This window comes from Loxodonta africana, chromosome 2, assembly GCF_030014295.1.
Source record: "Loxodonta africana isolate mLoxAfr1 chromosome 2, mLoxAfr1.hap2, whole genome shotgun sequence".
Taxonomy (NCBI): Eukaryota; Metazoa; Chordata; class Mammalia; order Proboscidea; family Elephantidae; genus Loxodonta; species Loxodonta africana.
The window spans coordinates 184983359-184999320 of NC_087343.1; the positions used below are offsets into that span (position 1 = coordinate 184983359).

A 15962-nucleotide genomic window follows, 5' to 3' on the forward strand; every position below is an offset into this window, starting at 1 on the left:
CTTTCCTTCATAAAGGATGAGATGATAAATCTTTTGGCTTTGTGGGCTATAATATCCCTCTCTCTTTTTTTTTTTTTTAACAACCCTTTATGAGAGGGGGGAGGGAAGGAGGGTGGGAGTGGGTTACTTACTGATTACATAGTAGATAAGAACTACTTTAGGTGAACGGAAGGACAACACTCAATACAGGGAAGGTCAGCTCAACTGGACTGGACCAAAAGCAAAGAAGTTTCCTGAATAAACTGAATGCTTCGAAGGTCAGTGGAGCAAGGGCAGGGGTTTGGGGACTATGGCTTCAGGGGACATCTAAGTCAATTGGCAAAATAAATTCTATTAAGAAAATATTCTGCATCCCACTTTGAAGTGTGGCATCTGGGGTATTAAATGCTAACAAGCGACCATCTAAGATGCATCAATTGGTCTCAACCCACCTGGATCAAAGGAGAATGAAGAACACCAAGGTCACAAGGTAATTATGAGCCCAAGAGACAGAAAGGGCCACATGAACTAGAGACTTACATCATCCTGAGACCAGAAGAACTAGATGGTGTCTGGCCACAACTGATGACTGCCCTGACAGGGAACACAACAGAGAACCCCCGAGGGAGCAGGAGAACAGTGAGATGCAGACCCCAAATTCTCATAAAAAGACCAGACTTAATGGTCTGAGTGAGACTAGAAGGATCTCAGCAGTCATGGTCCCCAAACCTTCTATCGGCCCAGGACAGGAACCATTCCAGAAGACAACTCATCAGACATGGATTGGACTGGACAATGGGTTGGAGAGAGATACTGATAAGGAGTGAGCTACTTGTATCAGGTGGACACTTGAGACTATGTTGGCATCTCCTGTCTAGAGGGGAGATGGGAGGGTAGAGGGGGTTAGAAACTGGCAAAACGGTCATGAAAAAAGAGACTGGAAGGAGGGAGCCGGCTGACTCATTAGAGGGAGAGTAAGTGAGAGTATGTGGTAAGGTGTATATAAGTTTATATGTGAGAGACTGACTTGATTTGTAAACTTTCACTTAAAGCACAATAAAAATTATTTAGAAAAAAAAAATTCTTAGATCGTGGACCATCCAAAAACAGGCTGCAGACTAGATTTGGCCCATAAGCTATAGTTTGCCAACTCCTGATAATGAAGAAGAGTTCAAAGGAGACTGTGGTTTTTGATCTAGGAAATTTGAGGCATGGGGGCAATGGTGGATCAGTGGTAGAATTCTTGCCTTCCATGGGGAAGTCCTTCGTTCTATTCTTACCCAATGCTCCTCATGAGCAACTACCACTCGTCTGTCAGTGGGGGGCTTGTGTGTTGCTGTGATGTTGAACAAGTTTCGGAGAGCTTCCAGACTAAGATGGACTAGAAAGAAAAGTCTAGCAATCTACTTCCAAAAACCAGACAATGAAGTTCCTATGGACCCCAGTGGTGGGGATGGCACAGAACCAGGCAGCATTTCATTCTGATGAGTTTGAGGCTGACTGGATGGCAGCAAACAACAATGATTTTAGCATGGATCCAGGCAACAGGTAGATAAAACTCACCACTTAGTTGCTAGATCTTAGACCAGTCCCCTAGGGTTGGTGAGAATATAGCCTCGAAACTGTCTGTTTGGCTTAAGATCAGATGCTCAATCCCAGCACGATGTCCAGCATACTGTTCATGCTTAACAAATACTTTTGAGGGAATGGACTGAAATGATTTAAAGTTTTTTAAGCGTGGATTTCATCATTTGTAAAATGCAGCAATAAATGTTGTCAGGAATAAATGAGATACTACGTAAAGTACATTTATGCCAGGTATATAACTATGATAATCTCATTGTTCTTATATTTCAGTGCTGCTTTTGTCAATGTCTGCATAGCTATCATTTCAAATTACTGTACCAATAGTCAACACTCAATATGAAAGTAAAAATTAAAAGTTTTAAGGATAGGCCAGGAGCGCCTGGGTGTCACAAACAAGTCCTCTGCTACTAGCCGAAAGGTTGGTGGTTCGAACCCACCTAGAGGCACCCCAGAACACAGGCCTGGCAACCTGCTTCCAAATGGTCACTCACGTGGTCACAGCCTTGAAAATACTGTGGAGCAGTTGTCTGCACTCACGAGGTCACCATGAGTTGGAATCAACTTGATGGAAACTGAAAACAACAACAACAACAAACCAGCTGAAAGTGGAGTAACCCTAGCCTAGTCCATCAGGAAGAATATAGCTATCTCGGAAAGATGATAATTTCTTCTTGAGAAAAACAAAACAAAGTGAGACCTTCAGAGAAGGCCACCACTTTCTCTCTCTGACACTGAGTATGGACACGGGTGAGCCCTTACCAGATCCTATGACCTTGTCCTTCCCATCATCCCAGAAATGTTACGAAGATTAAAATTGATAGGCATTCCTTGGGGAAAGATGCTATTACAACCCAGGTGGGTATCATTAGCGTGGAGTGCATAAGCATAAAAATTGCAAAAGAAATAGTCTTTATTAAGGAATGAGATAATTCAAACATCAGGCAATTCACATTGTAACATACATCTTCTAATATTTCTTGCAGAAAAAATAAGTGGTGATGACAAAGCCTTTATATATGACTGAGCTAGAAAGCAGTCAGTTTACACTTTAAAGGAGGAAGTTAACTTCTCAAATGCTGCAGAATATGGGACGAGTTCCCCACTAGGAGGCAGTGTGTGTAGACCAAATCTGTCAGTCTTTGTCTCTGTAAGCTCATCAGCAAAACGGGACAATTGAACCTAATCTAGCTGGTGTCACAGATTTTTTTGCAAATTGCTTCCAGGTGAGTTTCCATAAATCCATGTGATACTTTAAAATACTGAATACCAGAGATAAATGAAAACCAAGTTTGAAAACATGTGTATAGTTGGGAAGGTGATTTCAAATAATTGGGACACGCTTCTTCTTTATTTTTGAAAACAGATTCAGAATTCAGCTGGAATTAAAAGTCTCATCAGATTCTTTGAACTTGATACAATTTAAATAGGCTCATTTGAGCAAAGTACAGAATGTCATTTATTTCCCAGGTTCAGCCAGTTGGCCTGCTGGATTGACTGGTGATGTCTTGATTGGATATGATTCCCCTTGACTCATTTCTCTGTTGTTGGTAATTAAAAGCTGTCTGATTTTATTCTCATTTAACCATAAGTGAAAGGGTAATGTCTGCCAGACTTTTTCCATTCGCTTGGTGTATGCAACAGTGCAGAGCCTTGGAATCACCAGGAATTTTAGGCTGAAGATTCTGGTAACTGAATATCAGTGGAGGTAGTGCATTGGTGTTTAGCTCCCAAGAGCTGACTAGCAACCTCAAAGCCAATGGGAAGACAATCCCCAGGGCAAACAGACAGATTGGTGTGCATGACCTTATTCTCTCGCTCCAGCTTTGCAAAACAGAAACTTCTGTGAGCAGGTGAAAAATGTTGCCTATCAGTTACAGATTCCACAGGTCTCTGGGATTCAGGGCATGCCTAATTTTATTTTATTGTACTTTAGATGAAGGTATAGAGAACAAACTAGTTTCTCATCAAACAGTTAGCACACACATTGTTCTATGACATTGGTAACAACCCCAAGTCATGTCAACACTCACCCTTCTCAACCCTGGGTTCCCTATTACCAGCTTTCCTGTTCCCTCCTGCCTTCCAGTCCCTGTCCCAGGGATGGTGCACCCCTTTAGTCTTGTTTTGTTCCATGTTCAATCTTTGGCTGAAGGGTGAACCTCAGGAGTGACCTCATTACTGAGCTGAAAGGGTGTCTGGGGGCCATACTCTCAGGGTTTCTCCAGTCTTTGTCAGGCCAGCAAGTCCGGTGTTTCTTTTTGAGTTAGAATTTTGTTCTATATTTTTCTCCAGCTCTGCCTGGAACCCTCTGTTGTGATCCCTGTCACAGCGTTCAGTGGTGGTAGCCAGGCACCATCCTGTTATTCTGGACTCAGACTGCGGGAGGCCATGGTGATGTGGTCCATTAGTCCTTTGGACTAATCTTTCCCTTGTTTTCTTCCTTCTTCCTTGCTCCCGAAGAGGGGAGACCAGTGGAGTATCCTGGTTGGCTGCTCACAGGCTTTTAAGACCCCAAACACTACTCGCCAAAGTAGAATGTAGAACACATTCTTTATAAACTATGTTATGCCAATTGAGACTTGACTAATTTACAGGAGAAGGAGAGTCTGTATTGAAGAAGTGGGAGACAAAATGATAGTTACCCCCTCTCTAGTCTTGGTATGTCTTGTTCGGGTTCTTGGAGCTTTCCCTTCGTTATGGTTTTAATCATCCCGATCAGCATTATTATAATCACAAAATGTCAGCCTGAGAAAACGATAATCTCCTCATCATTATGTTTCAATGTCACCTTTGTCAACTTGTACTTAGCTATCATTTCAAATTACTGTATCAACGCTGTAATTAGATATAATTTGTGATATGACCAGCATTCACAGGTGAGTAATTTTTTAAAAAATCCCACAACCAACTGAAATAATTTATTATTATAGGTCTTTTTCTTTCAGAACCAAGTATGCTTCATGTGGGCTTTCACTTGAAAAATATTTCAAATGAAAATGTTACATTTTAAGAATACAACATGACTTAATATTTATGACTTGAGGATTAGAGCTTACGTGTGTGAGTCTGAAGCACTGAAATCTCTAGCCCATTGCCTATACATTTTTCCATTAGCATGGCATGTGGAGGGTTTTTTAGGATTGTCCTCATGCATACGATTAATAGAATTCAAATGTCTCCCTTTTACTAGTCAAATCCCTTATTGAAACTGACCATTCTATAATGATTTCTAATATTTCATGGCACAGAATCATAGGTTTAAAATATTTTCCATCCTGTTAAGTTTTCTTTTAAGCCAAGATATGATTAAGGTGTAAGAGAGAAAGAAAAGTGCTAATTTGGAGAAAGATTTTCTACCTTCCCCTTATGGGGAGAAGAGGCCGAGGTTAAGAAGTAGGGCTGGTTGATGGAGCATAAAAGGTGATTCATGAAATATGACATCTTTTTAACATTGAGGAAAAAAATGCTTTTCATCATTGAGTGCTTTCTTCTATATGCAAAATATTGACACATCCCTATTATATCAAACAAAAGCCTTCGTTTAGAGAGATAATTTTATAGAGCGGCTGGTATCATGTGATCTCATTAATATTTATGAAATATGATAATAATATGGAAAAGGGGGGACTAGAATCCAGCCCTATCTTTCTAGACCCTATTCATTTCAGCTTCGGAATGTTTTTTCATTTCACACATCAGACGCTAATTAGCAAATATCTAATTAGTGTTAGAAGATTAATCGCTCATGGGAGTTGTTGAGGCTTTGAGCTTTCATGCATGCAAAAACGGTGCCACTTTAGGTGCATTTGCTAAGGTACAGTAACTTTAAATGATACAACTTTTCGTTTTCTTTGAAAAAATTTTTAAATTACAGCAACAGAGTAAATTTCAGTTCAAGTTAAAAGAGAGCAAGGAATACACAATTGAAAAGATAATAAATGACATCATTGAGTCACATATTCCATCCAATCACCAACAGGTTAGGCAAAGGCCTGCTCTGTCTTAGGCACTCAGAGGGTTCAGAGAGTGGTAAAATGCAACCCCTGTGTCTATCTCCTTAGGGAATTAAAGCAGGGGTCTGCAAACTAAGGCACTTGGGCCAAACTCAGCCAGCCCCGTGTTTTTGCGTGGCCTGTGAGCTAAGAATTTTTTTACTTTTTTAACTGGGTGGAAAAAATTGAATGAAGAATGAGATTTCCTGTTGTAAGAAAATTAAATGAAATTCAAATTTCAGTGTCCATGAAAAAAAAAAAAGTTTTATTGGAACACAGCCACATTCATGCATTTATGTCGTGTTTATGACTGCTTTCGCACCACGGTGACAGAGTTGAGTCATTGAGACAGAGACCATATGGCCTGCAAAGCCTAGAATATTTACTCTCTGGTCCTTTGCAGGAAAAAATGGCCCACCCCTGAATTAAAGCTGAGTATTTTGATATTGTAGAGTGGTCTAGGGAGCCAAGTAGATAAATTTCAGTTCCCTAATTTGCCGGCTGTTTGACCTTGCACAGGTGTTTAACATTTCTAAGCCTCAGTTCATAATATAGGAATTAGGAATTTCATATTAGATCTATAGAAATGAAACTTTTAAAATCAAATAGGATTATTTATATAAAGTGGCTGGGCTGGTACCTGACTCAACAGCAGAGAATCAGTAAGTTACCCCTTCCTATCTCTTCCTAGATATAAAATAAATTTAAGTTTCTTTATTAATCATCCTTCTTACCCTCCCCTAAAAGTTCTGAAGTGGAATGTGAACGGCGCGGAAGTGCGAGGGCCATTCTGTTTTTTTCTATTTTTCACCCACTTCAGGAATAAGACAGAAAAGGGGATACTAAACCAAAATGATCTGGCTAGAGATTTTCTGCTTCTAATATTATGGTACTTTGTCCCCATCTTGTCCCCAAATGCCCTTAAAACATTGTCATAGATTGAATTATGTCCCCCCAAAAATGTGTGTATCAACTTGGTTAGGCCATGATTAGACCTCATACCACCAAGAAAGAAGCACCTGGGGCAGAGCATTATACCCAGGGTTCCTGCTCAGAGAAGCTCCTGACAAGACCCTCTTCCAGAGCCGACAGAGAGAGAAAACCTTTCCCTGGAGCTGACGCCTTGACTTTGGACTTTTGGCTTACCTTACTGTGAGAAAACAAACTTCTCTTTGTTAAAGCCATCCACTTGCGGTATTTCTGTTATAGCAGCACTAGATAACTAAGACAACCATCAATTCTTTCTTCTAATAAAACCTGAAGGAAGTTAAGTCGTCAGGAAAAAAATTATTGTTAATTCAAGTTCCAATGATGTTGTTCATATTTTTTTATTCATAAAAATCTGTGTTCATACCAGATTCCTATTTACAATTCATGGCTGTCAGATCTTTCATTTAAGTACACACATATTAAATTTATTGACTGTATCCTGCAGAGTTAATGATGGGTAACTCATTAAATGCCACAGGGAGCCTATCTTTTATAAGTAAAATTTGTTTTGTTTTGTTTTATTTTCAGAGGAGGAGGTGTTTTGAGGGGAGGAAAATTAGGGGCGAAATGGATACTTTAAAAATAGTTCTTCAAGCTGAAATATCTCTGTTTCATAGTGGCAGAGCTTTTTAACCAAAACAAAAGTCAAACTTCAGTGATTTAAATAGTTAAGATTGGCTTTTAGAATCAATATATCTGCATTGAAATTTAGTCATAATTCAAACTGCTTTCTATGTTTTTGGGGAACCAAGACTGCAAACTAATAAAAGGACTTACAATGAGGTTTAAACGAAAAAGACATAATGGCCTCCACTGAATCTGTCTGATGGTTTCGAGCAATATTAATAAGTCTTCTCTGATACAATATGGATTGGGAAAATATTTTGAAATTACATTCATTTTAGGTGACTGATACATGAGTCAATAATTTCACGAATGGATTCATAGACACGCGTAGCACTAATCACATACTGTGATATATAAATAAGAATCACTTTAGATGATGTTTTAGTTGGGGAAGAGCTGGAAAAGCTGGTGTCCTGAAATACTCTGCTTTGCTTACTGGCCATTGTGTGTACTCAACGCCCTGCTCTGTCCTGAGCAGTGGGCAAGTTGTATTCAGGAAGAGTAAGGGGAAAATGACATCACAGATAGTGGAAGGATTAGCAGCATTGCATGGGTAAGCCAGAGGCCCTCGATCTCTCTCACCATGAAGTTTTCCCACCATCTTTTAAAAGCCAAATGGAGAAGGAAGAAGAAAAGTGGCTATGGCTATGGCTACAATTAGAGGAAATCAGTACAGAGAAGGTTCTTCATATTTAAGAGAGTATGCTTCCAATCAGGTGGATGGTTGAACATTGATCAAGGTTCCCTCTATATGTGAATTCTATAGGAGCCCTGCTAGTACAATGATTAAGTGCTCATCTGCTAACTGAAAGGTTGGTGGTTAAAACCCACCCAGTGATTCTGTGAGAGAAAAGACCTGGCAACCTGCTCCCATAAAGATTACAGCCTAGGAAATCCTTTGAGGGCAGTTCTACTATGTCACATGGGGTCACTATAAGTCAGAATTGACTTGACAGCACATAACAATGTGAATATTTATAAACCTGGGCAGAGCCCTATGGGCTTAAAATCAAGTCTTTCTTGGTGTCTGTGGATCTATAAGCCACCTGAGTAAGAACCACCAGGAACAGGGTCACTTATTTAAAAGTACAGATTACTGGGTCCTCTCACTCTCTAAGGTGTCCTCTCCATCTCTGATGTGTCAAGCCTAGGAATTCAAGTGACTCTCAAAATTTAAAAAAAACACAATTGAGTTGATTCAGACTCATAGTGACCCCATGTTTGTCAAGAGTGGAACTATACCAGATTTTCAATGGATGATTTTTCAAAAGTAGATTGACAGGCCTTTATTCCAAGACTCCTCTAGGTAGACTTGAACCTTCAACATTCTGGTTAGCAGCTGAGCTTGTTAACTATTAGTACCACCCGGGGACTTGAAGTAATTCTTTTTTTTTTTTTTTAATTGAACTTTAGATGAAGGTTTACAGAACAAACTAGCTTCTCATTAAACAGCCAGTACACATATTGTTTTATGACATTGGTTAACAACCCCATGACATGCCAACACTCTCCCTTCTCAATCTTGGGTTCCCTATTATCAGCTTTCCTGTCCCCTCCTGCCTTCTAGTCCTTGCACCTGGGCTGGTGTTCCCTTTTAGTCTTGTGAAGTAATTCTTAAGAACCATAAATTTGGAGTAAAACATCACCAGTCATTTATAAATACGAAAAATAATCAGTTATTTGTTCTGCATATGTTTTGTATTGTCTTTACCTATTCCTAACTAATAATAAATAGAATTAGTCAATGTTCAAACATTTCAGGAGGTAAAATATAATCCAGACTAGATGGTATTGAATGAAAAGGTCCAAGCTGCACTGATGTCATTGGTGAAAAACAAGACTCCGGGAATTGACTGAGTACCAATTGAGATGTTTCGACAAATGGATGCAACACTAGAAGCACTCACCCATTTATGCCAGCAAATACAGAAGGCAGCTAGCTAGCCAACCCACTGGAGGAGATCTATATTTGTGATCATTCCAAAGAAAGGTGATTCAGCAGGATGCAGAAATTATCTAACAATATCGTTAATATCACACACAAGTAAAATTTTGGTGAAGATAATTCAGAAAAGGTTTCAGCAGTTACATTGACAAGGAACTGCCAAAAGGTCCAGCCAGATTCAGAAGAGGACATAGATATCATTGCTGATGTCAGCGGTATCCTGGCTGAAAGCAGAGAATGCCAGAATGATGTTTACCTGTGTTTTACTGAACCATAACAGATTATGGAAAACATTCCAAAGAATGGTGTCTTAGTTATCTAACACAGCTATAACAGAAATATCATAAGTGGATTGTTTTAATAAAGAGAAATTTATTCTCTCACAGTCTCACAGTCTAGGGGGCTAGAAATCCAAATTCAGAGTGCCAGCTCCAGGGGAAGGCTTTCTCTCTCTGTCGTCCCTGGGGGGAAGGTCCTTGTCATCATGTCCCCTGGTCTAGGAGCTTCTCAGTGCAGAGACCACGGGTCCAAAGGACACACTCCACTCCTGGTTCTTCATTCTTGTTGGTAGGACGTCCACCTCCTCTCTGCTCCCTTCTCTCTCCTTTTATCTCTTGTAAGATAAAAGGTGATGCAGGCCATACCCCCAGGGAAACTCCCCTCACATCAGATCGGGGTTGTGACTTGAGTAAGTGTGCTGTATCCTCTCCTAATCCTCTTTAACATAATGCAATCTTGCCTCATTAACCACAGGCAGAGATTAAGATTTACAACACATGGGAAAATTATATCAGCTCACAAAACAGAGGATAATCACGCAATACTGAGAATCATGCCCTAGCCAAGTTGATACATAATTCGGGGGGGACACAATTCAATCTATGACAAATGAGAATCCCAGAATGCTTAATTGCGCTCATGGGGAGCCTATACATAGACTGAGAAGCAGTCATTCAAACAGAACAAGGGGATGCTGCATGGTTTAAAATCAGGAAAGGTGTGTGTCAGGGTTGTATCCTTTCACCAGGCTTATTCAAACTGTATGCCGAACAAATAATCCAAGAAGCTGGACTATATGAAGAAGAACAGGGCATCAGGATTGGAGGAAGACTCACTAACAACCTGTGATATGCAGATGATACAACTGTGCTTGCTGAACGTGAAGAGGGCTTGAAGCACTTACTGATAAAAATCAAAGACCGCAGCCTTCAGTATGTATTACATCTCAACATAAAAAAAAAAAAAAATCCTCAACTTGACCAGTAAGAAACATCATGACAAACGGAGAAAAGATTGAAGTTGTCAAGGATTTCATTTTACTTGGATCGTCAATCAACATCCACGTAGAGATCAAATGACATTGCATTGGGCAAATCTGCTGCAAAAGACTTCTTTAAAGTATTAAAAAGCAAAGATGTCACTTTGAGGATTAAGGTATGCCTGACCCAAGCCATGGTATTTTCAGTTACCTCGTATGCATCCAAAAGCTGGACAATGAATAAGGAAGACTAAAAAAGAATTGATGCATTTGAATTATGGTGTTGGAGAAGAATATTGAATACACTATGGACTGCCAGAAGAATGAACAAATCTGTCTTAGAAGAACTACAGCCAGAATGCTACTTAGAAGGGAGGATAAGGAGACTTCATCTCACATACTTTGGACATGTTATCAGGAGATATCAGTCCCTGCAGAAGGACATCATGCTTGGGAAAGTAGAGGGTGAACGAACAAGAGGAAGACCCTCAACAAGATGGACTGACACAGTGGCTACAACAATGGGCTCAAATAGCAATGGATGTGAGGGTGGCGCAGGACTAGGCAGTGTTTCGTTCTATTGTACATAGGGTCACTATGAGTCGGAACCGACTTGAGGGCACCTAGCAACAACAACCTAATAAAGCCATGTCTCATAAAAGTTTTGTTTTTATTTCTCCAAGTGAGAACTTTATCTTTGCCTACTGTCTTAGTTAACTAGTGCTGCCATAACAGAAATACCACAAGTGAATGGCTTTACCAAACAGAAATTTATTTCTTTACACTTTAGGAGGCTAGAAGTCCAAATTCAGAGTGCGGGCTCCAGGGGAAGGCTTTCTCTCTCTGTCAGCTCTGGAGAAAAGTTCTTGTCTCTTCAGTTTCTGCTTCTTGGTTCCTTAGAGATCTCCATGTGTCTTGGCATCTATCTTACCCCATCTCTCTCTCTTCTTGCTTGTTCAGTCTCTCCCTATATCACAAAAGAGATTGACTCAAAACACACCCTACACTAATCTTGCCTCATTGACGTAACACAGACAACACATTCCCAAATGGGATTATGCCCACAGGCGTAGAAGTTAGGATTTACAACACACATTTTGGGGGGACACAAATCAATCCATAATATCTACCATTATATTCTATGGTTTATTTCTCCCTGCCACAAAAAACTTTTGCGTGAAAACTTAAAAACGTCTAATAAAGCCAGTAATGAATGAGGTAGGAGTCAGCCACACAAGATGACCGGAATAACTTAGTGTCATACTTATTTTTTGCTGCCGTACTAAACCCACCTCAAAATCAGCTAATCAGTTCTGCTGGTCACACCTGGGATCAATCACGTGACTGCGGTAATCTTCGGCCTTAAAGAGAGACTGGTTGTTCTAGGGCAGTGGTTCTCAAAGTGTGCTCCCTGCACCAACAGTATCAGCATCACCAAGGAAGTTGTTAGAAATGCCAATTCTTAGACACCACCTCAGGCATGCTGAATCAGAACTCTAGTGATAGTGCCCAGCACTCTGTTTAATAGGTGTTACAGGTCATTCCAATTTTGAAAACTCTGGTTTGGAGAGCATCAGCCAAGAGCCCATGTTTCCTCACATGGGGGCACCACATTCCACTATGGTGAAAACAAAAGCCCAAAGCCCTCTTGAACCCTAGGCTCAGAACTTGCCTATTTGTGTCACATTCTATTAACTAAAGCAAACCACAAGACCAGGCCAAATTCAAGGAGGGGGAAAAAAGATTCCATCTCTTGGGAGACGTGGCAAAGTCACATTGTAAAGAGGCGTGATACAGGGATGGGAGGAATTGTTTAGCAAACAACTCTTTGCAAACCATCTACCTCACTTAGTAATAATGTAACAGGCTTAATGCCTTATTCTTACCAAGATTCACTAATGTTTTCCAGAAGGGTTTTTCTCTTCTATGCAAAATATAGTTCCTACCTAGGTTCTGATCATATGGTTGACTATATTTTACAATATTTCAAATCAAGAAGTGGCTTTGTATCTGGGAAGAAAGGTGGATTATAAAAGCCTAATTCACCTTTTTCCACACGGTTGTGTATACTTGACCCTTGAGTGTAAATAGATACATAAATGTTCGATGGTTCAGAAGTCTGCAGAACACAGAGCCCAGGAAAGAGTTTTCAGCATGGAATGGGTTACTTAAAAGGGTTACTTACATCTGTTATAATAGAAAAGCCACAGAAGATAGTGTCTTCCTGGGCTGTGTATTTTAAAGTATCCTGTCACAGAGCATGAAAATTGATCCTACATTTTAGTGTAATAATGCCAGAAACACATTTAAAATATCATGTTATAGCTTAAAAATATTGATAGCTACAGTGGGGTATATGCAGTTTCAAGTATATAGGATTTTTTTTCTTTTTTTTTTTTAACTTCATCTGCCCTGAAACTTGTCAATGATACCTTTATTCTATTACATCTCTTATGTGATGAGATTTTAGGTTTTAAAACATTTGGATTCTTCTATCTATGTGTATGTTATATATCCACTTGCTGTCCAGTCGATTCCGGCTCATAGTGACCCCATAGTGTTTCCAAGGCTGTAAATCTGTACGGAAGCAGACTGCTACATCTTTCTCCTGAGGAGCAGCTGGTGGTTTCGAACCACCAACCTTTAGATTAACAGTCAAAACGCTGTATTTATATATTCATTCATCACTCGTTCCCTCATTTGACAAATGTGTACTGGATGCCTCCCAGGAGACAAGGACTGGGGAATTAGAAATAATAAAATGAATCCCTGCCCTCATGGAGCTTATATTCTAGAGGGAGATAAAATATTTTAAAATAATAAAAAAAAATAAATACACAGCATAAAATACAATTTCTTCATGTTATGAAGAAGTGTGTGAGTTATAAAACCAAAACCAAACCCTTTGCCACTGAGTCACGTCTGATTCATAGTGACCCTGTAGGACTGAGTAGAACTGCCCTATAGGGTTTCCGCAGAGCAGCTGGTGGATTTGAACTGCTGACCTTTTGTTTAGCAGCTGAGCCCTTGACCACTGCACCACCAAGGCTCTGCATGAATTACAGGAAGATAAAATTAATATTTGCTTTAATAGGATCGCTATGAGTTGTAGGAAACCCTGGTGGCACAGTGGTTAAGAGTTACGGCTACTAACCAAAAGGTCAGCAGTTCGAATCCACCAGCTTCCCCTTGGATACTCTATGAGGCAGCTCCCTCTGTCCTATACGGTTGCTATGAGTCAGAATCAACTTGACAGCAACAGGTTTGGGTTTTCTTTTTTTTTATATATATAAGTTGAAATCGACTCAACAGCAATAGGTTTGGTTTTTTTTTTCCTAATAACCCTAGGCATCATGCAAAAGTATATTATACAAAAAAAAATTTTTTTTTTTTTAAATATTTTTCCAATTGCTGCCAAGTAGGATCCAACTCATGGTGACCGTATGGGTGGCAAAGTAAAACTGTGCTCCATGGGCTTTTCAGTGACTGGTTTTTTGGAAATAGATCACCTGGCCTTTCTTCTGAGGTGCCTGTGAGTAGACGTCAACCTCCAACCTTTCTGTTAGCAGCTGAGCACTTTAACTGTTTGCACCTCCCAGGGACTATAGTAGCATCCGAAGATCTAGTCAACTATCTGATAATACAGTCATTGTTCAGTGCCTCATTTCAAGTCATTGGAAATGTTTTCTAATTGACGCTGAACACTGTCATGAACTGTGCTTTTGTGCCTGTTGTTATGCTATGTAAACAGCATGGGTTTTGGATCCCAAGAAGCCTTTATCTAAACCGAGGCATAGCAGTATGGTTATTTCCTCTGTCAGAGCTTTTTACACATCACTGTTATGTGAGGGTAATAACACCTAGTTCTTACGTTGTTCAAGAGCTTATAAGAGATAACATATGTGCCAGTGTCAACTACAACCTTCAGGCAACTACATGTTTAACACATGCTTGTACATGTTTATTTTTCCCTATAATTTTATTCAAGCAATGTGGCTTTTTTGAGTAAGGAGTAGTTTTTAAACGCACACTTAAAAGATAGCCTTATTCCCTGAAAGAGCAAATGGTTAACATGCTTAGCTGCTAACCAAATGGTTGGGGCGTCTAGTTCACCTAGAGGCACCTTGAAAGAAGGCCCTGATTTACTTCCAAACAAAATCAGCCATTGAAAAACCTATGGAGCACAGTTCTACTGTGACACACATGAGGTAGACGTGAGTTGGAGTTGATTGCATACCAACTGGTTTTCAGAACAGATCAAAGGTCCTCTTCTCTAATACGATACCTCTCAAGATCCTGCACACAATAAAAGCCCAGTATTGAGTAGTATGTTGTTATGGATACCTGTGAATGTGACCTTGTTTGGAAATAGGGTCTTTGAAGATGTTATCCATTAGGTTAGCATGAGATCACAGAGGAGTAGGATGAGTTCTAATCCAATCTGACTGGAGTCTTTATCAAAGAGGATAACAGACATGAGAGACAGATGGAAAATAGACAACCATGTGTGAAGGGGCATCTACAAGCCATGGGACACCTGGGTTTGCCAGAAGGTAGGAGAGACAAGACAGGATGTTCCCCTAGAGCCCTGGAAGGGTACACAGCCCTGCCCACACATTGATTTGGAGTTCTAGCCTCCAGAACTCTGAGGCAATAGATTTCTGGTCTTATAAGCACCCAGTTTGTGGCATTTTGTTACAGCAGCCGTAAGAAACTAATACACATGGTCTTGCTGGGTGAACATATTTTCAAAAAGATTTAATTGTTTTGTATTCAAGATAAAGAAAATAGTCATAGCTAACTTTTACATTTTCCACAATGTATGACTTTCCAGTGGTGCATTATACATCAAATACAATAAAAGGGCATTAAGAAAAGCCATTAACACTAAAATCTGATTCATGTGTTCACACAATATTTATGGTTTGCTGTTTAATGGGTGAGTCCAAGTTTGTGACTCTTTAAAGAGCTTTTAAGTATTATGCATTAGAACTAAACTTGATCTCCCTAATTTGGGCATAATAATCTTAATCATATCAGCTGCATAGCCTGGTGGACAAGGATCTCTTTTTTGCACTTTTTATGAGTAATTTGTGACCCTGTGTTAAGACCTGAAAGATCACACACACCGAGGATAGCAGTAAATATTGGCGAGGAACAAACTTGATAGGACTCATTTCAAAGTGTTGAACTTTAATAATAATGATTTTCAAATGATAACATTACTAGAAAAAAAAAAGTGTTAGGTATTTATCACATATGAAACAGTTCATTCAATGTTCACAGCAATCCTTGTGTCAGGAAATATTATCTGCATTTTACAGATGAGGAATATGATAGCCAGAGTAATTAAATACCTTATGCAAATTCAGAGGCTAGCAAGTAGTGAAGCAGGCCTTTGAACTGGCTTGTTCTTTCTTGTAAAGGCCCTTGAGTGGTACAGACGGTTTGTGTTTAACCACTAACCTAAAGGTTGTTTATTGGAACCCACACGGCGGCTACTCAGAAGATGGGACAATCTGCTTCCATAAAGATTACAGCCAAGAAAACCCTATAGCGCAGTTCTGTTCTGTAAAACATGGGG

At 39.7% G+C, this 15962-nt stretch overlaps 1 protein-coding gene across 4 annotated transcripts in view; it reads left to right on the top strand.

Moving 5' to 3' along the window:
• TENM2 (teneurin transmembrane protein 2) overlaps positions 1–15962 on the top strand; it is a 1060479-nt gene that overhangs the window by 251391 nt on the left and 793126 nt on the right. The window contains exon 4 of one of the 4 annotated variants that reach the window (XM_010592330.3): positions 10297–10335. The exons of the other annotated variants lie outside the window; for them this stretch is intronic. Coding sequence (XP_010590632.1) covers positions 10297–10335 — 39 coding nt within the window. The remainder of the gene's footprint in view (positions 1–10296; positions 10336–15962) is intronic. 4 annotated transcript variants of the gene reach the window in all.